At 42.7% G+C, this 22,327-nt stretch overlaps 1 protein-coding gene across 2 annotated transcripts in view; it reads left to right on the top strand.

Annotated features, from left to right (window-relative positions):
- The window catches only part of LOC149261371 (factor of DNA methylation 5-like), a 142,641-nt gene that overhangs the window by 32,851 nt on the left and 87,463 nt on the right, over positions 1-22,327 (top strand). For both annotated transcript variants that reach the window (XM_089422052.1, XM_089422051.1), the window contains one exon: positions 16,895-17,901. In XM_089422052.1, the coding sequence (XP_089278178.1) occupies positions 16,980-17,901 (922 nt within the window). In that variant the 5' untranslated portion in view covers positions 16,895-16,979. The remainder of the gene's footprint in view (positions 1-16,894; positions 17,902-22,327) is intronic.

Raw genomic sequence — 22,327 nt, 5'->3', positions numbered from 1 at the left:
AAGTCAGGATATCACCAGGTACCAATCGAACCCTCCGATGTGTGGAAGACTGCCTTCAAATCCAAGGAGGGCCTCTTCGAATGGTTGGTCATGCCTTTCGGATTGACGAATGCTCCTGCAACCTTTATGAGGCTAATGGATGACATCTTGCGGCCATTCACCAACTCCTTTGTAGTAGTATACTTGGATGACATTCTGATCTTCAGCCAGAGTTGGGAAGAGCACCTCCACCACATGCGACAGGTTCTCCAAACACTGCGGCAACACAAGCTATGTGCCAATTTGGAGAAATGCACTTTTGGCATGACCCAGGTTCAGTATCTGGGATACATCATTGATGAACAGGGGGTGCATGTCGATCCAGCCAAGATCCAAGTCATTCGGGATTGGCCCTCTCCAACCACTCTAACAGAGCTCCGCAGCTTTCTAGGTCTTGCCAACTTCTACCGCAGGTTTGTGTTGGGGTTTTCTCATATTTCTTGGCCCTTGAGTCAAGTCACCAAGGGCGGGGCAAAAGCAAAATTCTTTTGGTCTGAATCTCAACAGAAGGCATTCAGGGAGTTGAAGGATCGCCTCTGCACGGCACCAGTGCTCGCGTTACCAGATTTACAACAACCATTTGAGGTCGAGACAGATGCCTCTGACTATGCTATTGGCGCAGTCCTTACTCAACATGGACATCCAGTGGCATATCACAGTGAAACACTTTCAGACACAGTCCGGAAGTACCCCACTTATGATAAAGAGATGTATTCCATTGTACAGGCCTGCCGACAATGGAAGCATTACATTTTGGGGAAGGAAACGGTCATCCACACAGACCACCGACCTCTGCAGTTCATACAGACCCAAGGGAAATTGCAGAATGATCGCCATCAGAAGTGGTCTACATACCTGCAACAGTTTCACTTGAACATCAAGTATAAAAAGGGCAGCACCAATAATGTTGCAGATTGCCTCAGTCGGCCACCGATCATGGCGCTAACCACCGTGCTCAACTCTTGTGGGCACGAGACTTCTGACTGGCCACTTCTCTACAAAAGCGACCCAGAATTCGGCCACACATACCAGACACTCTTGGAGGGTCGGCATGTTGCAGATTTTCACCTCCAGGATGCCCTATTATGCCACCTCGGTCACCTTTGTGTTCCTTCAAGCGAGCGTGCCAAGATGATTTGGGAAGCACACTACAGTCGGGCTGCTGGGCATTTCGGGGTCGAGAAAACAGTGGCAGTACTGCAAAATTATTTCTATTGGCCGAATCTTCGACAGGATGTTGGGAAGTACATCCGATCATGTACTGCCTGTGCCATTGCCAAACCGACCATTAAGAAGCATGGCCTCTATACCCCATTGCCTACCCCTAGTCGACCTTGGGAATCCATCTCCATGGATTACATGTCAGGCCTTCCTTCCACTAAGCATGGAAATGACTGTGTTTTTGTGGTCGTCGACAGGTTCTCGAAGATGGCCATTATGATGGCCTGCAAGAAGAATATCACAGCAGAAGCCACTGCTAAACTCTTCTTTGAACGAGTGTGGGTGCACTTTGGGATCCCACAGTCTATCATCTCAGATCGGGACAGTCGGTTTCTCAGCACATTTTGGTCCAGTCTCTGGTCAATGCTGGACACCAAACTCACGAAGTCCACAGCCTTCCATCCTCAAACTGATGGCCAGACAGAGGTTGTCAACAGGATGATTGTGCACATTCTGCGCATGTATAACTCAAAGCATCCACGCACATGGGACGAGAGCCTCCCCTATGTTCAGCACAGCTACAACCGAGCTCTTCACAGCTCCACTGGCCATAGCCCTTTTCAGGTGGGTTTGGGATTCCAGCCACTATGCCCCATTGATGTGGCCATACCACTTGCAGCTACTCACATGAATTCAGCTCATGTCCAGTCCGAAACAGATAAGGCCACCAGCTTCATTGAGCGCATCCAACACATTCGCCAGCAGGTCCATGACATTCTTGAGAAATCAAATGCCAAGTACAAGCAGCGACATGATCAACACCGGGTGCCACACAAGTTTCAGGTGGGCGACAAAGTCTGGTTGCATTTGCAAAAGGAACGCCTTACTGGAGCCTATCGGAAATTGAGACCACTCCGATATGGTCCTTACACCATTACTAAGGCGATGGGAGACAATGCATTTGAACTCAGCATTCCCCCATTCCTTGGGCTGCACCCAGTGTTCAATGTGGACCGCCTTCGGCCATACTTTCCACCATTGCTAGACACATCCGACATTGCAGAACAGCTCAAACCCACAGAATTAAATCCAGATTGCATGGAACAAGCTGCAACTGATCGGATCATGGACACACAGATCAAGAACACTCGCCAACAGAATATCCAACTGTATCGAGTTGTCAAAGCAGGCCAACTCCTTCAGCAGGGCAAGTGGCTCACCAGGGAACAAGTTCAGCAGAAGTTTCCTCATCTCATGGAGGAGCTCAACGCAATGGGGACCATTGCTTCCTAAGGGGGGAGGAATGATCCAGGTGGATATTGGTGGCCACCTGCCAAGTCCACCTGGACCCCCACCATTGTCTTTCTCAGCATTTTCAGTTTCCTTAATTGTAGCACAACTTACTATTTTTAGCAGTTTTTCGGGTCCTGAACTTCCGGAGCCGTTTTGAGGCCCTAAACGACGTTTTTTTGGGAATCTGGGGCAACATGGTCCATGGACCGATGTTGCCTCCCAAAGTGGTAGTACTCGGATAGATCTTTCTAACGAGCTATCGTACGCGTCAAACGGAGATCGTATGCCAAAGTTACGACCCCGGGAAATTGATGTACCAATTTACCCAAACGGGGCCCACAATTTGGCGTTTCATCTTCTAGGGTTAGGTTTCGGGATGTGAAGGGTTTTCCATTGTTTCTCAACAATAAATAGGCCATCGAGCCTCATTGTAATACAGTTCGAAACAGTTCAGAGGCATGTAGCCGACACATCTCTTCTCAGAGATAAGCTACCATCGCCCTAGCTGGGTTATTTCTATTTGTAAGCATATTTCAGTATTTTACAGTAATGAAATGAAGTATTATTTCCGCTGCATCTCTGTTTTTATGGTTATCTCTGTAATCTATTGCGTTCCTGTTTAAATCCGGATCACCAGAAGATGAACATGCCCTCCCATGTGTCTTCGGGTGAGACAAAACATCCTCTGGGCTTTGGATCAGCTGCCCAGTGTCAGGTGAAAATGTGTGGCCCAAGTGCATCATCATAATTGTATGGTTGGGGCATGAACAAGCAATGTATGGTGCTGAAGAAGCCCATGGTGTGGCAATCAATGCTCTGTAATGGGGGAGGCCCATGGCTCTCAATGCTCACCCTACAAGTGCCCTTATGATCCTTTAAAGGGCTTGGATCCCGTATAGGGAGACAAAGTCCAAGATGAATACCCATGTACAATCCTATATAAGATCCAATGCATCTCCTCACCTTCCAATACAATTAATCATTAGTGTAATTGAGTAAATAAGCTTGCTAATCAAGGGCAGAAGTGGACACTTCATAGTGGCATGCCCTTCCAAATGGGCTTCAAAATGTATAGGTGTTTTTTTGCTCAACACGAGAGGTTAATGAAGGACCCTATTAGGTGGTTTCAACCTCTGAGGGAGTGACAGGTCCATGGTACATCCATTAAATGGCAGGTGTCATGTGAAATAATGGTGGAATAGAGTGGGGGCAAGAGGGAAGGCTCCAAGCCACATGCCATGGTACAAGGGCAACTATGATGAGGGAAGCCCACACCTTGGGTGTATGAATGTAGGAGGGAGCAATCGTGATACATGAGTTACCTCGACCTTTATTTTTCCACCCTTCTTTATATGCCTTTTGCCTTTAATGGATTTTTCTTCCTTTTACTGCTCGGGGCTCTAGGGGATGAGAGCATGGTGCATATGATGTAGCAGTGATTACCCCTTAAGGTTGGGCAGCTCATCACCCGCCAGGGGTTGAGACAATCATGGGTTCCTTAATGATGCAAAAGGTGCTCATTGGGGCCCTAGGAACTAGGGTGATGGCCATAGTGATAGGGGGTAGAGCTCATGTTTGGCTTTTGCCCACATGCTAAATTTTTATATCACGACCATCTTTTGCATTTTGCGGTACATTTCCGTGTTGTAATTGGCCAAATTATGCTTTTATATTTCTTTTAGCTGCATCAACCTCTGGGGCATCGCTACAGGCCCGACCCAAAGTGTGGACAAGTGGGGGGGGAGGCCAATAGCTTGTGGACCCAGATGGGGAAAATGTGAAAATGGCTTGTAATGAGTGGAGGGGAGTGAGATATGTGGTATCGAGAAGCGGGACCATGCAATTATTAGGATTTCCCATGTAGTGCCACTCCTAAAGCTAGTAGCCAATAAAGGAGATCCCGCTAGACTAGGATACAAGATTAACCCCCAAGTTGAGGAAAGGGAATAGGAGTATAGTCCAAGCACATTCTTTCCACTGAATCCCCCCACTAATCCATGTCCAAATGTGCCCAAGAGAAGCAAGCATAAACACCCAATTACATAATGAAAAATCATACTTTTGGGGTTGGATGGCCCACCTTCAAACTATGATCATAACATATGAGCAAGAGCACACAATGGCTAGCTCAAGTGGCAGAGAATAGTAGCAAATCGAGCTATCAAGTGGCTGCAAGGCGTTGTTGGCTGCTAGCTAAAGACAAATCTAGGAGAAAATTTATCCTATGGCGGTCACCCATTGGTGGTGGGCAACACACCCTTCGATTGATAGGTGTTAATGAATAGTAATGATGGCCATGGAGGGGAGAAGTCTTCATGGACAAGTGCCATACTCAAAGGGACCAACTAATCGGGGTGTCCACATCCCAAGTGTATAGATGTGACAAGGGAGCATTCATGGATGCACGAGTTACTAGCTCAGCCTTGGTTTTTACACCTGTCTTGTGCGCTTTTTACTTGTCGATTTTTCCTTGTGTTATTGCTTATAGCTCAAGGGTTAGAGCTTCCTTTGTATGATGTAACAGTTTTATTACCCCTTTAAGTTGAGCCAGTTTATCGCTCATTGGGTTTGGGACTATTACCCACCAAGAGTGGGTAACCCCATAGGAGAATTTTTCTCCTAGATTTGTCTTCAGCTGGCAGTGAGTAATCCCTGATAGCCACCAGTGTAGCTGATATATTGTTCCATTTGATCTCCGCTTGTTGAGCCAGTCATATGCCCCCTTGCCCATTTGTCGAGAGCATATTTTTGAAGGTGGGGCATCCTAGGTTTGTCTTCAGCTGGCAGCCAACAACCCCTGATAGCCACCAGTGTAGCTGATATATTGTTCCATTTAATCTCCGCTCGTTGAGCCAGTCATATGTCCCCTTGCCCATTTGTCGAGAGCATATTTTTGAAGGTGGGCCATCCAAATCCTAAAGGTATGTGTTTCATTGTGCAATCAGGTGTTTATGCTTGTTTTTCCTTGTGCACTTTGGGCATGGATTATTGGGTGACTTGGAAGAAGGAAGGATTTTGACTGTAGTTTTGTTCCCTCACCTTAAATGGGGTTAATCCTCAATCCTAGTCCCATGGGATCTCTCTTATTGGCTTATAGCCTTAGGAAGGCTACTACTAGGGAAATTCGATTTTGGTAGCGCGGTCTCGTTTTCCCATTTCACGTTTTCCACTCCACTTCGCACATAAAAACCGTATTTTATCATCTTTCCTCTTTGGGTCCACATGACCACAAGGTCCAAAAGGCTTTGACTTACCCCCTCCCCTTGTCCACATGTTTGGGTCGGGCTTGAAAATGTTCCCCGCAGGTTGATGTAGCTAAAAAAAGATGAAAAGCATATCATGTCCACAAACAAAATAAGAGAATATGATAATATGCAAAAGATGGATGGTGTTGAGATTGGTAGCTTGGGAGGTACTCCAAACCCTGGGGTACAAGGTTGTGGGTGAATTGGCACCGCAAAAGTCATTTGTGTGCTAAGTACCCAAGAGGTGGGTTTTGCACCCAAGCTTGTGGGTGTGAAACCGTGCATGGTTTTGGTGATTTGGCACTTGGAGAATATGGAGCACCATTAATAGAGCAAGAGGTTGCCAAGAACACCAAGAGAGGCCTTGTCGTTTGTGAGAAAATAATTTATTTGTGTGTTGTGTGGGCTAAATGGCTAGAGGATCAAGTTGCCCTTGACTTGAATTAACCCCTTTGGAAGGGCTAGACTTTAGCCTAGAGAGACATATAAATAAAGAAGGAGGAGCCTTAGTTCTCATCACCACAAGTGCAATTTGTCTTAGTGGGAGAGCATCTGAAATAGGTCGTAGACCATTGGAGCTAGCCGAAGTTAAGAAGGGATCTATTTTATGTCTTCTTGTGATTGGTTTAAGGGCTGAGATTGGTAGTAGGTAGACCGAGTCTTGGAGGAACATCAAGAGAAGCCTTTTGTGCGAGTTTTTAAGTGGGATATTTCTCTAAGATTAGGCCGTATTCACTTTGTATTTTGGAAGGAGGGCCAAATGCTTCAGGTTTGAAGGGGTTGAAAGGCCTAACAATTAGCTAAAAACAACCTTAGACACAAACGCATGGAGGAGGCTTGAAGGAGGAGGATTGCAGACTTGAGGAGGGTTTTTGCAGCAGAAAGGAAGGGCTGACGTGGACTGTTAGAAGCCCTATCCAGGCCAAGAACCTACAACAGTATGCATAGGCCTTGTGATGTATTAAAAGGTATGTATTTTCTCTTCCTAAGTTGATGGCTTTTAGGTTGTAGTGTCCAGTTTGGACAGAGTTTGGAGGACATCTTGTGGACTACTTGGAGGGCATCAAGAAGGTGTTCGTGGGTTACCTAAGTGCAAACCTTAAAAGGAGCATAAGTCTGCTAGGAGAGGTAGATTGGATGGCCTAGTGGTTGATCCCTTGAAGGAAGAAATGGTAGCCAAAGAAGGGCCAAGTGAACAAGCCCTAAGTTTACTATTGAGGACTTATACAGTGATAGAGGGTGACCTCCATGCCCTTGACTCGTCTCCATATAGAAGCAGAGGAAGGCAAAAGTGGGCAACCAAGGAGATGTTCACAAACAAAGTTGAGAGCAACTATAAGAAGACCCTATGTGTCGATGACTTGATGGACTAAGGAGTAGCTAGAGGGCAGATGTATTTGGAGTCGTGTTTAGTGACTTAAAGGATGTGTGTTGACTGATAGGGGCAATTGCAGATTGGAAACACAAGGACCAGCAATTGTGTTTCGGGTACATGGACAGAAAGGAGCTAAGGCTGACTATATCAACGAGTAGGTTAGTTGGTATTCTTGTATTAATGGTTCTATGAGGGCCATGATCCTTGGTACGAGAGCCCTAGATAGTTGTACTATAGATTGATAATATAACGAAGTTAGGTTGTTAAAAAAATGTAAAGAGTTGTCTAGTTGTGCATGTGTTGATTTACTGGTGTGTTTATTCCACTGGGAAAAGTAGTTTATTGTGGCATTTGAGTTGGTTGTGTCAGATATTCTAGGACCCTAACCTAGATTCTGTAGTGCCATGGAAAAACAATAGCCAGGACATTAAAATAACATGTGGGCAAAAGCCAAAAATAAGGTCTACCCCTACTTTATGGCCATCGCCCTAGTTCCTAGGGTCCCATGAGTGCCCTCCACATCATTAAGGAACCCATGCTTGTCCCAACTGCTGGTGGACGACGAATTGCCCCACCTTAAGGGGGTAATAATTGCTTATATCATACACTACATGCTCTAATCTCCTGGTTCCTCGAGCAGTATAGTAAAGAAGAATCAAGAAAATGCAAAAGGCAAATGAAGAAGGTTGGAAAAACAAAGGCTAGGGTAACTCATGTACCATGATTTCTCCCTCTTACATCTATACACCTAAATATGTTGACATCCCTCATCATTACTACCCTTGAACCCATGGCATTTGGCGTTGAGACCCCTATGTCCCTATTCACCTGATCATTATTCACATGACCCTTATCACTTGAAGGATGTACGTTGGACCTGTCTTTCCCCTTGGGGACCGGGAACACCTAATAGGGTTATTTGTTAGCCACTCATACCTAGGGAGGTAACACTATTACATGCTCAATGCCCCAAATTTGAAAGGGAAGCCCATTATGAAGTCTCATTTTTGCCCTTGATTAACAAGCTTGGTTCACTTAGATGCACTAATGAATTATTGTACTTAAGGATGAGGAAGTGCATTGGATCTTATATGTAATTGGTATGTGGTTTCATCATGGGTTGGGGAACTTAACTGGGGCCTAAGCCCACTAGATGATCATATTGACACTTGTAGGGGATGTGTTGAGAACCATGGGACTCCATCATGTGTATTACCATCATTTCATTCCATGGTCAGCCTTGGCACCTTTAACATTTTGTTCATTGCCCCACATTATGTGCGAGATTATAAACTTGGACCAGTGTGACCTAGCCGATTTGTCATGAACAGGGCAGTTGATCCAAGGCCTAGAGGAGGTTTGTCTCATCCTTGAGACATGGGAGCGCAGACACCATCATGAAAGCCCACATTTGGAGCAATTTACGGGCTTATCTTTCATTAGGATGCCCATGAGACCAACACATGTACCCCAAACCCACTTGGGGATCCACATGATGACTTACATGGAAAATTAGGGGCCATTCCCTAATTCATCTTTATTGGAGCCCTCTCACTCATCATGGCACCTAGAGGACTCCACGAGGCCCTCCAATGACCCTTCATCATGACGTCATCATTTCGACTCACTTATGGATGGTGTTTTCATAACTTGTGGTAACTACTTGGTTGGCTTGTAACCAAGACTTGTTATTTGCACATTATTTTATAGTTTAGGGGGCTCGTTAGGCTAAATTGAACTAGGAGAGACTCATATAAATAGAGATGAGTCTTGTTTGTGAGAACTCATCATCATCACTTGGATTCTTCTCTTATAAAAGAAGTTGCACTTTTCTTTCGAGACTATTGGAGATTCTTAGATGCATTTTCACAGTTGGAGCTGAAATTTTCGTTCTTTGGAGCTATCTCATGATTTGTGGATGAATATATCATATTGTCATCTTGTAAGTGCTTCTTGTTGAATATTTTCTTGGAATTATGCGTAATGTATGGAGTTGTTGCAACTAGGTTAATGCTATTGTGCCCTTGTTGTTGAAAATAATTTTTGGAGACCTTCTTGGTTGGCAATTGCATATGTTAAGTATTGTATGGCAAATGATGAATGTTCCTAGTGGATGATATTTTGACTTTCTTCCATAAAACTCCATAAATCTTGAGTTGGTAAATGCTAAAGGTTGATTTCTAGGGCATCAATCTTTAGCCTCCTTAAGGACGGGTTTGGCCAATTTTAAATCATCCAAGACTCTATAGCCCAAAGGACTAGGCAATAGTCCAAAAAGTTTGGTGATCAACTCCTATTCTCCATATTGTCTCCTCTTCAAATTTGGTCCCCTAAAGGTAGGGCGGAAATGTAGTGCTTGTAACGAAATTTTAGGGAGGTGATTTTTTAGGAATTCAAGGGTTCACACATCAAGCTTAGGGTCTAGGTTACCTATGCTCGAAGTTTGGTGGGCATTCGCCCGAGTTTCACCCATAAAATATCTTGCCGCTAGGTGCCTCTCCAAGAGGGAAAACCTAGGCCTTTATCTCTCACCTCGGGGACTTCTTTGAGGGTTGTATTAGTTTAGTATTCACTGGAATAAATCATAAGAAGCCCTTTCTCTTCCCTTGCCTTGACCTAGCGAGTACCTTGGAAGTATTTTTTCCCACGCTTATTCATAAACCTTAGGTCTAACGCAAGTCTTCCTTAGGTCTTTCAAAGAGAGTGAAGAACATTCTAGAAGTGTTAAACCATCACATAGAGCTCCTTTGAGAGGTCCTACCTCAACCCCTAAAGTCTTGACCTTAGGAATGCATATTACCATGGCATATATCAAACCTTATGTCTTGATCTTCTCTCCCCAAGGTCTTTCTTAGAGTGCAACCTTAGGTCTAACGCAAGTCTTCCTTAGGTCTTTCAAAGAGAGTGAAGAACATTCTAGAAGTGTTAAACCATCACATAGAGCTCCTTTGAGAGGTCCTACCTCAACCCCTAAAGTCTTGACCTTAGGAATGCATATTACCATGGCATATATCAAACCAAGGTCTTTCTTAGAGTGCATGTCAGCTTCTTTGAAGCATTGAGCCTTTATTGTCTTTGCTTGAATGGGCTTTGTGAAATCACTTGGTCCCTAGTTATTGACATATCCATTCCAAGTGATTTCCTACCTACCAAGACTCCTCCCATCGGTGAAAGTTTGTAAAGAGCAGGGGACATTAACTGAGGTGACAGTGGGTCATTATCCCATTGTTGTCACTTAGTCTTGTAGTTGTCCCTTAGGTTTCCCCTCCTAGGGCCCTACTAGATTGTGTGGTAACAGGGACATGCAAGGGTTCCTTCTTTGATGTAATGGAGCAATGTGCTCAAGAACTGGGTCATGGCCATATGAGTGAGGTAGAGATCATGCCAGGGTTTTTCCCACGTGCTAATCTTTATGTCCCTGACAATCTTATGCATTTTGACTTTTATTTCTTTTATTTTGTTGTGGCCATGATATGGTCTTTCTATTTCTTTTAGCTGCATCAGCCTTCCAAGGCTAAGTTTCCGACCCTTATTCAAGTTATGTGAACATATGAGTGTTAAGTATGGTATAGGGGAGAATGGAAAACGTTATCTCAGTCATGGCTTTCTCAATAGAGGTTCCACTGGACGAGGGCTAAAGATTAATCCCCCCTAGTAAGGTGAGAGAACAAAATTTCGGTCAAGATTTGTCAATCTTCTTGATCACCCCGTTATCCATATTAAATTCCCAAGAGAAACAAGTGTAATCCAATATTGCAAAATGATAAAAGCACTCTTTGAATAGTAGCCCACCTTCATCCAAGTGTAAATGCCAGACGGTGAGAGACATATCGCTGGTGGAAATGGTGGAGGCATATGGCATATCATTGTAAATGGTGGCTGGCTGGCTATCAAGTTGGGTGTCAAATTTAGGAGAAAAATTTCCTCCTATGGGGTTACCCATTTTGGTGGGTAGCAATTACTATGGACTCATCTTGAAACCCTAACATCTGTTGTGCTCTTTTGCTTATCTTTTCACTATGGGGCTTGACTCTCACGATTTGCCACTGCATTCGTGGTGTTCTTGTTTAGATGGTGTAGTCACAAACACATTGAGTCCTCGATGACTAACTTTGGTTCTCTTTCTTTGAACTAGCTTTGCTAGAAACTAGTCTCTAACAACCCTGAGTGTTTAACTACTCTCTCTTTGTTTGTTTGCTTGCAAAATCACAGACAAAATCTGGCCTTCAATTTGAATAAAGTATCACTTGACTCTTGTTTTAACTTTTGGTTCAAAAAATCATGCAAAATAACTGGGGCAACTGCTATGAAGAACTCCAACTGGGAGTGAACAAGACCAAAATAAAATAAAATAAATAAAAATAGTTATTTATTGAAATGTCCACTTGGAATTAATCCATAGCACTGTTGTCGCATGATCATGCCCCCATGGATTTGTAACAATATTTTGTTGACTGAGAAACAAGTGTAATCACAATATTGCAAAATGATCAAAGCACTCTTTGAATAGTAGCCCACCTTCATCCAAGTGTAAATGCCAGACGGTGAGAGACATATCGCTGGTGGAAATGGTGGAGGCATATGGCATATCATTGTAAATGGTGGCTGGCTGGCTATCAAGTTGGGTGTCAAATTTAGGAGAAAAATTTCCTCCTATGGGGTTACCCATTTTGGTGGGTAGCAATTACTATGGACTCATCTTGAAACCCTAACATCTGTTGTGCTCTTTTGCTTATCTTTTCACTATGGGGCTTGACTCTCACGATTTGCCACTGCATTCGTGGTGTTCTTGTTTAGATGGTGTAGTCACAAACACATTGAGTCCTCGATGACTAACTTTGGTTCTCTTTCTTTGAACTAGCTTTGCTAGAAACTAGTCTCTAACAACCCTGAGTGTTTAACTTCTCTCTCTTTGTTTGTTTGTTTGCAAAATCACAGACAAAATCTGGCCTTCAATTTGAATAAAGTATCACTTGACTCTTGTTTTAACTTTTGGTTCAAAAAATCATGCAAAATCACTGGGGCAACTGCTATGAAGAACTCTAACTGGGAGTGAACAAGACCAAAATAAAATAAAATAAATAAAAATAGTTATTTATTGAAATGTCCACTTGGAATTAATCCACAGCACTGTTGTCGCATGATCATGCCCCCATGGATTTGTAACAATATTTTGTTGACTTTGTTAAAATGGCAATATCCCATCATAGAAAATTAACCCACAATGCATTGTTTTTTAGTACGAGATATTTCATTCCAATTCATCTTTTTAAAGTTTTCTCCTTGACCATATCCACTGGAACATTCCATTCACTGTGTTCGACTTCCCTTCATAGAAAATTAACCCACAATGCATTGTTTTTTAGTACCAGATATTACGCTCCAAGTCATCTTTTTAAAGTTTTCTCCTTGACCATATCCACTGGAACATTCCATTCACTGTGTTTGACTTCAATAGTATATAAAATATTCTATCTCTGTGTTTATTTTTACTTCAATTTTGTGATCAAATTGATTCCTTAGTGTGAAAATCTGGTGACCCAAATCCCCACTGCAACAATTTGATGTTATTTCTCCTACTTGCTAATTCTCTCAAAAGTTATTTGTAGTATTACACAGTGAACATCGAATTAAATACAACTGCAACATTCACAACGTAAATAATATGCGGAAACAAGAACTTAGCAAGAAGAAATAACACACACAAGTGACACTGTTGTTTTTGGACAAATGTCCTCGGAAAAACTCAATGCGGGAAAACCGGTGCAACAGCTGAGGGTTTGTATTATTATGCAGTTGTTTCTGAATACAATCTTTGGATGCCTTACTGGCTATTCGATACAGAGAATTTGACTGGCAGAGAAATTAGTGAGAAATACCTCACACTATCACTGGAGATCTGACACTGATCCAGCCACTGAATGGCTAGCCCCACGTTGCCTTTGTGCAGCTTCTGCACAATCACTGCGTTGCTCTGCGTCACAGCTGATGGTGACTGCGTCACTCCTTCTCGCTGATTGATTTGCTGGTTGGATGCTCAATCCTCTGGCCCTTCGGTCTCACACCCTGGCTCTTGACACTGTATCTAATTTGTTACTTAGCAAAACTGCGAATATCCTCTCAGGCTCTGTGCTGCCTCAGCGTGGCTTTACGCTACCCAACGTGGCTCTGCGCTGCCTCTTCTGGATCTCTCTCTGCCTCCTTTGCAATGTATTCCCAGATTAGGAAACTCTCCAACTGGAAAATTATCTTTGCCCCTCACTGCAAGAAATATCCTTGATGACCTCTCCGACAACTGCCACGCCGTTCTCTTGAGAAAATCGATCTCTGATCTCTCATTCGATGTGTTTTCCAAATGCCCATCAAGCCACTTCTTATAATCCTCTCGTTGATCAATCAACGACCCAAATTAGATTCTAATCAACGAATCAGATCATTTTGACTTGATCCTTGTCTTCCAGTTTAATTTAATACCCTTTAGTTATTTTAATTTCCTAAGTTTAGACTAGGCATCCATTAAAAAATAAATAATTATTTTAATAAAATTGTTTCTGGGTGGAATTTCCCAAAACGATTTCAGGGTATTGTGGAATACATGTGTCTTAACCTCCTTGCAAATTTCGAGGCTTAGAGCACATCCGATGCTATTAGAAATCAACACTCCCTCTTAGCGAGGAATGTGCTCTAGTAATGCAACTTGCTGAAGCATCACCTTGACTTTGTAACATCTCCCTCCGCGTTGCTGATGTCTGACATCACTACCCACCAACTACTGTGCAAATGTTGCATCCGTGCTGCTGCTGACTCTGCATGCTGTTGTCAACTGCATCTGCACTGCAACTCTGCTTCAACTGCTGCTGCTTCCTTCTGCAACAATTGCAATAGAAAAATATCCAAAATACTGAACCAACTGTGTTCAATATGATGCTTCTGTTGTTCGAGTTTTGATTACTACTAGCCTCTGCACTGCCATTGAAGTCTCTATGTTGCTGCTAACTCTGCTCTGTGCCAACTGCATTGCTGCCAACACTAGCTCTACGTAGCTCAGTATCTGACTGCTACTAGCCACCGCATTTGTCACTCTGGCACCTGATTGCACCCCTGACTATGGGCTTCTATAGCAAGGCCTTGATCCAAGAGGTGGACTCCTCAAGGATCCTGCCCATATGTAGTTCTTTCAAACTATAGTACTAGATCACCCCACCTCTCCCTTGCAGGTATCTGCGCAATCATGGCAAACTCCTCCTCGATCTTTGTGGTTGCAGCTTGCAGATCATGTTTCTTGTCCTTGTCCTTCTTCTTGAGAGGACACTGCGTAGCGTAGTGACCAAATTCACCACACCGGAAACATTTGATCTTAGAGACGTCCTTCTTCCAACTCCACTGCTCCTGCTGCCCCTTTGATGCAAGGGCTGCATTCTTCTCTTCCTCCTTGGGCTTTGTCCCACTACTGTTGCCATCAAGTTTGCACTTGACTAAGTCTCACCTCATCTCTTCTTGTTGAAGAGCGGCCCACATCCCTTCCCAATCTGGCAATTTCTCTTTGTCCAGGATACTCTGGACAAATACTTGCCATTCTTCTAAGACTGAATTCAGGGCCAACCTCACCATCTTTGTAGGATGAGGCGCTGATCCTATAGCTGCCAACTGATCTCGGACTTCTGGAAGTTTCGATGGGAACGAATCAATGCATTCTCCCTTCTGCATCCTTGCAGATTTCCAAGTACATCTTCCACTGCTCGGAAGATCCTTGATACAACGTACCCAAGGCATCCCACATCTCTTTGGACATCCCTTTGCCAACAATGTGACATACAGCGTGATCCCTCACTCTGTCGAGGATCAATCGCCTGGCCTTCACCATCTCAACCTTGTACTTCTTGAGCAGATCTGCATCTCCAGGTTCAGCAACCACACTCTCTACATAGGCTTTGAGATTATTCACATCTAGAAGGCAGGAGATCCTAGCCTTCCAGATCACATAGGTCGATGCTCTGTCCAATCGATCTTGATCTCTCAGCCCATTAGCTGCCATCTCTGGCGACAAAAAGTCGAACTGCTCCCTCTCTCCTTTGCGCAACTGCTAGCTGGCCTACGCACTCCCTGCTGGAGTTAGTAGGTCTGCTCCTTGTTACTGCTGCTCAGCAATTGAGAAATACAATTCCATGGCTCAGAATTCACCGAGGAAGAAATTCCCTCAAAAAGTGTCTTCTTCCTTCTGACGTTTTTCTGCCCCAGTAACTGTTATACGATACAGAGAAACTGTCTGGCAGAGAAATTAGTGAGAAATACCTCACACTAGCACTAGAGATCCGACACTGAATGGCTAGCCCCATGCTACCTCTGTGCAGCTTCTGCTCAATCACTGCGCTGCTCTATGTCACAGCTGATGGTGACTGCGTCACTCCTTTTGGTTGATTGATTTGTTAGCTGGATGCTCAATCCTCTGGCCCTCCTTTCTCACACCACGACTCCTGACACTGGATCTGATCTGCTTCTCAGCAAAACTGCGAATCTCCTCTCAGGCTTTGCGATGCCTCAGCGTCGCTCTACGCTGCCCAATGTGGCTCTGCGCTGCCTCTTCTGGATCTCTCTCTGCCTCCTTTGCAATGTATCCCCATATCAGGAAACTCTCCAACCGGAAAACTATTTTTGCCCCTCATTGCAAGAAATCTCCTCGATGACCTCTCCGACAATTGCTGCGCTGCTCTCTTGAGAAAATCGATCTCTGATCTATCACTCGATGTATTTTCCAAATGCCCATCAAGCCTTTTCTTATAATCCTCTCGTTGATCAATCAAAGACCGAAATTAGATTCTAAACAATGGCTCAGATCATTTTGACTTGATCCTTGTCTTCTTCTAGAAGTTTCACCCCCAGTTTAATTAATACCCTTTAATTATTTTAATCTCCTAATTTTAGACTCAGGTATCCATTAAAAAATAATTAATTATTTTAATAAAACTGTTTCCAGGTGGAATTTCCTAAAATGATTTCTGGGTATTCTAAAATACATGTGTCTTAGCCTCCCTGCAAATTTTGAGGCTTAGAGCACATCCGATGCTATCAGAAATCAACACTTGGAAGGCAAGTTGAACACATATCTAAGTTCTGTAAATATTATTTTAACTGAGTCACTGTTACTATGTCTGATATTTCACAACAATGTTCCGACATTATCCATCTCAATTCGAAGATACCAAAACCAATTTAACTATTATTTGGTTCAAACCCAATGCCTTCACCTACTATATTTAAGAACTATTTGAAGAGTTTGCTAGCTTTTCTTGTTCAATTCGTCTTCATTTCAATATTGTTTTTTGTGTTTTCATCTTTTCCCTTCTGCATAGTCTTCCAGTCTATTGCCAATCTATGATTTTGACATTGAGAAATCATCCTTTATCCATAAGATTTATGGGAACACTCTGCAAAGAAAAGAGATGGTGAACTGTATTCTCCGATGATTGATGCTAGGATGTTGGCTATGCTCCATTATTTTCACCTCTGAAGTGTGTTTTGTGATTGGGTGTTATTGAGAAACATTCCATGTAAATCTATGATACAATGCTTGTTTTGCTAGGATTTCTGCAGGCTTTGTAAAGGATTTGTCTGTAGTTCATGTAATTTAGTTCAACTAGTTATTAGCACTTGCAAGAAACATTCAATTTCTGATGTTACTTATTTAGTATAGTTTTATTGTTTGTATGTTCTGGAATTTTATTATAATACTGACAAATAACCTATGAGCTTCCTTTACTGACTTGAATTTCAAATATCACAGGTTTTTTGAAGTACTTAATTAGGCTTTCTGGTCAACAACTGGCCATTGTGGTGATCTTTCTTGCAGTTTGGAATACAGTTTCTCAATGGAATACTTTTCTGGTGATAGTGAAGATGATATGAGTGATTCTGAGATTAAAGATTGTGAAGAGAAATGTTATAGTGAACTTCTGAAGGGGGTTCATCTGATTCGAAATAAAGATGGGACATTGAGGTGCCCTTTTTGTAAAGGAAAGAAAAAGCAAGATTATAAATATAAGGACCTTCTTCAACATGCAAGTGGAGTAGGTGCAGGGAAAAGGGGAGTTGAAGCTACAGGAGGCCACAGGGCACTGGAGAAATTCTTGAAATCTCACCTTGCAGATGCAGCTGAGCCTCCAACACCACGCACGGTGCACTTAGAGCAAGAGGCACCACAAAGGCCAAATGCGGAGGAGTTAATTGTATGGCCATGGATGGGTATCATTGTTAATATAAATAGGACAATGGTGGATGGCAAGTATGTTGGTGCTGGTAATAGTGAACTTAAGGAAAGATTTGCAGGTTTTCATCCTATTCAAGTTCATGCTTTGTGGAGCTACGAAGGCCATTTAGGGAAGGCTATCCTTGAGTTCAGCAAGGACTGGAAAGGGTATAATGATGCTATTTCATTTGAAAGGTCATTTGTAGAGAATCATCATAGCAGGAAGGAATATTATGGTAGAGATCCAGGGAGTGAGCTATATGGGTGGGTTGCTCGTTCTGAGGACTACAATGCTACAAGTCCTATTGGAAAACATCTTCGTTTGAAGGGTGATCTGAAAACAGTTGCTCAAATAAACAATGAAGACCTGAGAAAAAAGAATAAGCTCGTGGAAGACCTTCATAATACTATCCAAGAGAAGAATAAGTATTTGGAAACATCTAAGGAAAAACTTCCAAAATTGGAATATTATATTGTGTTGACAGATTCTGCTCGCCAGAAAGCAGAGGAAAATTATCGGCGACTTGAAGAAACTCATAGAGAAGGTAAAAAGTAAATGAAGTTGATTCGTTTTTTAGCTTTGTTTGCTTCATATTTTGGTTTTTAAGGATATGATTTACTTTTACAATTTTATGGTCTTAGATGATAAACTGATTCTGGGCTACAGTGACTCTGCAGACAAATAAGTTTGTATCTATCATAGAAATATTTCTCAGGAAGTATTTTCATTCTAGTAAAGATGAAATCTTCTAAACCTTAGAACTAGAGGGAAATCAGAATGCAAACCAGATACTGTAGTGGTTTCCAGGATTTTTTCAAAGGACATATTATCTTTTGGTATCATGATCTCATAGAGATCCCCATTTTTTTAGCTTTTGAAGCTGCTATATCTCATTTCTAGCTGTTGAACTGCTATTTCTTACTTCCGCTGAATGTCATGCATTTTATGAAATTGTTGGCATTCATGCTCTGGCTACAATGTAGATATCAAAAGCACAATGTGAAAATCATGTAACAGTGGGAGAATACTATAGCTCAATCACAGAAATGAAATTTCTGTTTATGTAACACAAGTACAAAGTAATCAATGGTAGTGTAAGGCATTCTGAAGGCTTTTTGCTTCAGATGATTGCAATTTCGTCCACTATTTCAATATTTTAGTTTGATGAATATATTGTTTTCTGAACTTGATTGTTTTGAGTAAATACAATTCAAACAAGATGTGTTTTTAGTGGTTTTCAATCTTTTTGAAGGGATGTATTTAAGGGGTTGAAATCTCTTGTAGGTAGATCCCATTTTTGGCTTGTAGAAACTCTGCCACTCTGTTTTTGCTTAATGCAGTGCTTCAAAGATCCTCCTTGCTGCAGGAGATGCATGTACCCTGGATGGGGATGCATTTTCCTATACCAAATTTGGGTCCTAGGATTGTTGGAAACATTGTCCAAGAATGCTGTTTTTTGGGACAAATTGGAATGAATCTAAGGTCTTTCCAAAGGGGATGTCGTTGACAACTTCTTCTGTTTTGAGGATACTATTCCACAAAATCTAGCAGGTCTCTAAGGGGAGAAAACCCACCGGAGAAATACTTGACTAAGTGACAACAATGGGACAATGGCCCACAGTCACCATAGCCAAGTTCCCCTGCTCTCCACGGGTTTTCACCAATGGGAGGAGTCCCAATATGATTGCGATCATCTATAATAGATATTCTATGTTGAAAGTTAAGGTGATGGAGCTAGAGCTCATTCGAAGAGAGGCTCAGTAAAGGTACGAGGCTTCAGTGAAGCAAACTACTCTCTAAGAAAAACCCTAGAAAAGAAGGCACAAGACTTAGGGTTTTGAGGTTTCTCGATGATAATAGGTATTCACAAGGTCAAGGCCCTAGAGAAGAAAGGGCTTCTTATGATTTATTCCAATGAATACTAAGCTCATACAAATCTCAAAGAAGACCCCAAGGTGAGAGAGAAAGACCTAGGTTTTTCCTCTTGGAGTAGCACACAGGGCGAGATATTTTATGGATGAAACTTTGGCGGATGGTCACCAAACTTGGAGCATAGGTAGCCTAGACCCTGAGCTTGATGTTTGGACCCTCAGATTCTCGAAAAATCACCTCCCTAAAATTTCACTACAAGCCTTGGATTTTCACCCTACCTTTAGGGGACTGAAGTTTAGGAGGAGAAAATATGGAGAAAGAGGAGTTTGATCACCAAAATCTTTGGACTAGTGCCTAGTCCTTTGGGCAATGGAGTCTTGAGATGCTTAAGATAAGATAAAACGTCTTCTAAGGAGACTCGAGATCGATGCCCTAGCTACCAGTTTCGAACATTTACCTTCTTCAAGATATAATGGAGTTTCATGAAGAATTCAAAGACATTCATTCACTAGGAACATTCATTACATGCCTTGCCTTGGATAACATATGCAATAATCTACTATAAAAGCTTTTCCAAAATTAATCTTCAACAATTAGGGCACAAATTCACATATTCTAGAGTAGCGATTCCTCACATTAAACAATTTTCAAAGAAAAATTCTATCATCAAGAAGAACTTACAAAGAGACATACAATATATCCATCCATCATTCAAGAAGAAGCTCCAAAGAGGAAAAGCAAATCATCTTCCACAGATCAAGATGCATCAAAAGAGTCTCCAATAACTCGAAAAGAAAAGTTCGAGTTCTTTACAAGAGAAGAATCCAAGTGATGATAATGAGTTAACTTTTTTTTGCTGAAGCAAGAGTAGTGCCTTTTATATCAATAAGCCAACAAGAATTTACATAGAATACAGAAGTCCAACTAACACTATGGACTTCTGCAAAAAAGGCTAACCGCCTAGAAAAAAAGACCTTCAACCTAGCTGAGAATGCCTCCTAACTCTCGCAAATGCATACAATGAAAGTGCCTGGAGGGCGTAAAAATAAAGGATAACACAAGCACGCTAAACTTGCCTTTAGAACCACAATCGTACAAACCCTCGAGCCCTCCAACGGATGAGAGAGAATACCCCTGCGAAGTTAAACAAAGATTAAAGTTCTCGCCCGCCAAACTGCCTGCTCATTCCCGATCGTAGATCTGATCCATTAGATCCAATGGTCATGGGCCATATCGCTTATCACTAGAATCCCGAACAATAGCACCCGAGAGGGCGGTTTACAATTTCTCTCTCCTGCCACGTGTAGGATCCCCAGTGGAATTGCTCCCCAAACACTGAAACCACTTTCTGCTTAAGTGCCGAGTGATCGCTTGGAAACCACAAGTACAGCTGATTTCCTTTCCGCCCGAGAAAAAGAGGAAAAAGTGGTCGTCGGGAAAGCCTTGGTGATAATGAGTTATCACAAATGAGACTCACTTCTATTTATATGAGTCTCTCTAAATCGAAGTAGCCTAATGAGCCCCCAAAATTATAAAATAATGTGCTAAAAACAAGTTTTGGTCACTAGTCGACCAAGTAGCTATCACAAGTTATGAATTAGCCACCCATATGCAAGCCAAGTTGATGGTATCATGATGATGTAGGGAAGTTGGAGGGCCTTGTTGAGTCCTCTAAGTGCCATGATGAGAGAGAGGGCTCCAATAAAGATGAATTATGGGATGGTGCCTAATTTTCCATGCAAGTCATCATGTGGGGCCTCAAAGTGGGTTTGGGCCACAACTACTGGTCTCATGGGTCTTCAAATGAAAGAAAAACCTGTACAATGCTCCAAATGAGGGCTCTAATGATGGTGCTCACCCTCTCATGTCTCAAGGGTGAGACAAACCTCCTCTGGGCCTTGGATCTGTTGCAATGATCATGCTAATTCGACTGAGGCATGTTGGTCTTGTTGATTTTTGTAGCTTGGGAGGTACTCCAAGCCCTAGTGTTCAAGGGTTGGAGGTCAAAGCACCACAAATGAGCTTGTGGACTTGTGATCCAAGCTTGGGGTTTTTTCACCCATTGTGTTTTGGGCCAAAACCGTGATGGAGGTACGACATGTGATGTATGAGGATGATAGTGCTCGGCGATACGATTCCAACGCATCGAGAATTGTCTGAATTCGAGTTGTCGTTAGAGAGAAATGAATTTTTGAAGTTGACTAATTAATTATTGGTTACCAAGTCATGTAGTTTTGGTGCAAGGGTCTCTTCATCAATTAGTTGAGCTCTCATGTGTATAAATATGAGGTGAATTGATGTGTTTTAGTGCATCCAAAAAGTGGTAATACATCTCAAGGATAGCTCTGAAATTTGCATGGAGAAGAAGAGTCAAAGGGACAACATGAGGAGGTTTAGAAGGCAACGTGATATTCTCTGTTTGCTGTAGGTGACAACATGGTGAGAAAGGGTTGTTTGAAGGCTATCTTAGGGTTGTTCTAGGGCTCAGATTGCAGGAAGCTAAGCCGCAACAAAAGGAGAAGACTCAGTGTGGGAAAGTTTGACCTAGACAACGTGGAATTGCTGTAGGTGATAGCAGATTGTTTGGGGGCTAGACAAGACTGGTTGGGCTGATCTTAAGTGCGAATTAGGGCAGGTTTGCAGGGCAGTGAAGGCTGCAGGGCTTAGTGACAAAACAGGGCCGTTAAGGATTGTTTGGGTGGTGTTTAAGGAAGGACTGCAGCCATAACTAACTGCTGTGCTAGGCCGCAGGCCATAGCCAACAGTTAGAGGCCCTTCAAAGGTAGTGTCTAGATGGACAGGCCTAGAAAAGGGCAGCGTGGAGGAAGAGGTGCCTTACCTTGGAGGACCACAACAAAAGAAGGCCTGCATTGTTGACTGTGTGGAGGATGAGGGCTGAAGATTGATGCCCTAACCAGTGAAGCAGTGACAACAAGTGCAACAAGAGGACAACAACATTTTGGGAGATGTATTGGGTCAAGGGTTGACCATGTTTGGATTAGTTTGATGAGCATCTTGTTGGTGCCATGTGGATGATCTTCCGATGAGTTGAAGGATCTTCCTAGGAGCAGAACCAACAATGTAATTTTTGGGTCCAA

Source organism: Pinus tabuliformis, chromosome 6 (genome assembly GCF_031772625.1).
Source record: "Pinus tabuliformis cultivar Carrire ecotype Pingquan chromosome 6, CPIR1, whole genome shotgun sequence".
NCBI lineage: Eukaryota > Viridiplantae > Streptophyta > Pinopsida > Pinales > Pinaceae > Pinus > Pinus tabuliformis.
Note: the sequence above shows the minus strand (reverse complement) of the source record. Positions and strands in the feature narration are given on the sequence as shown.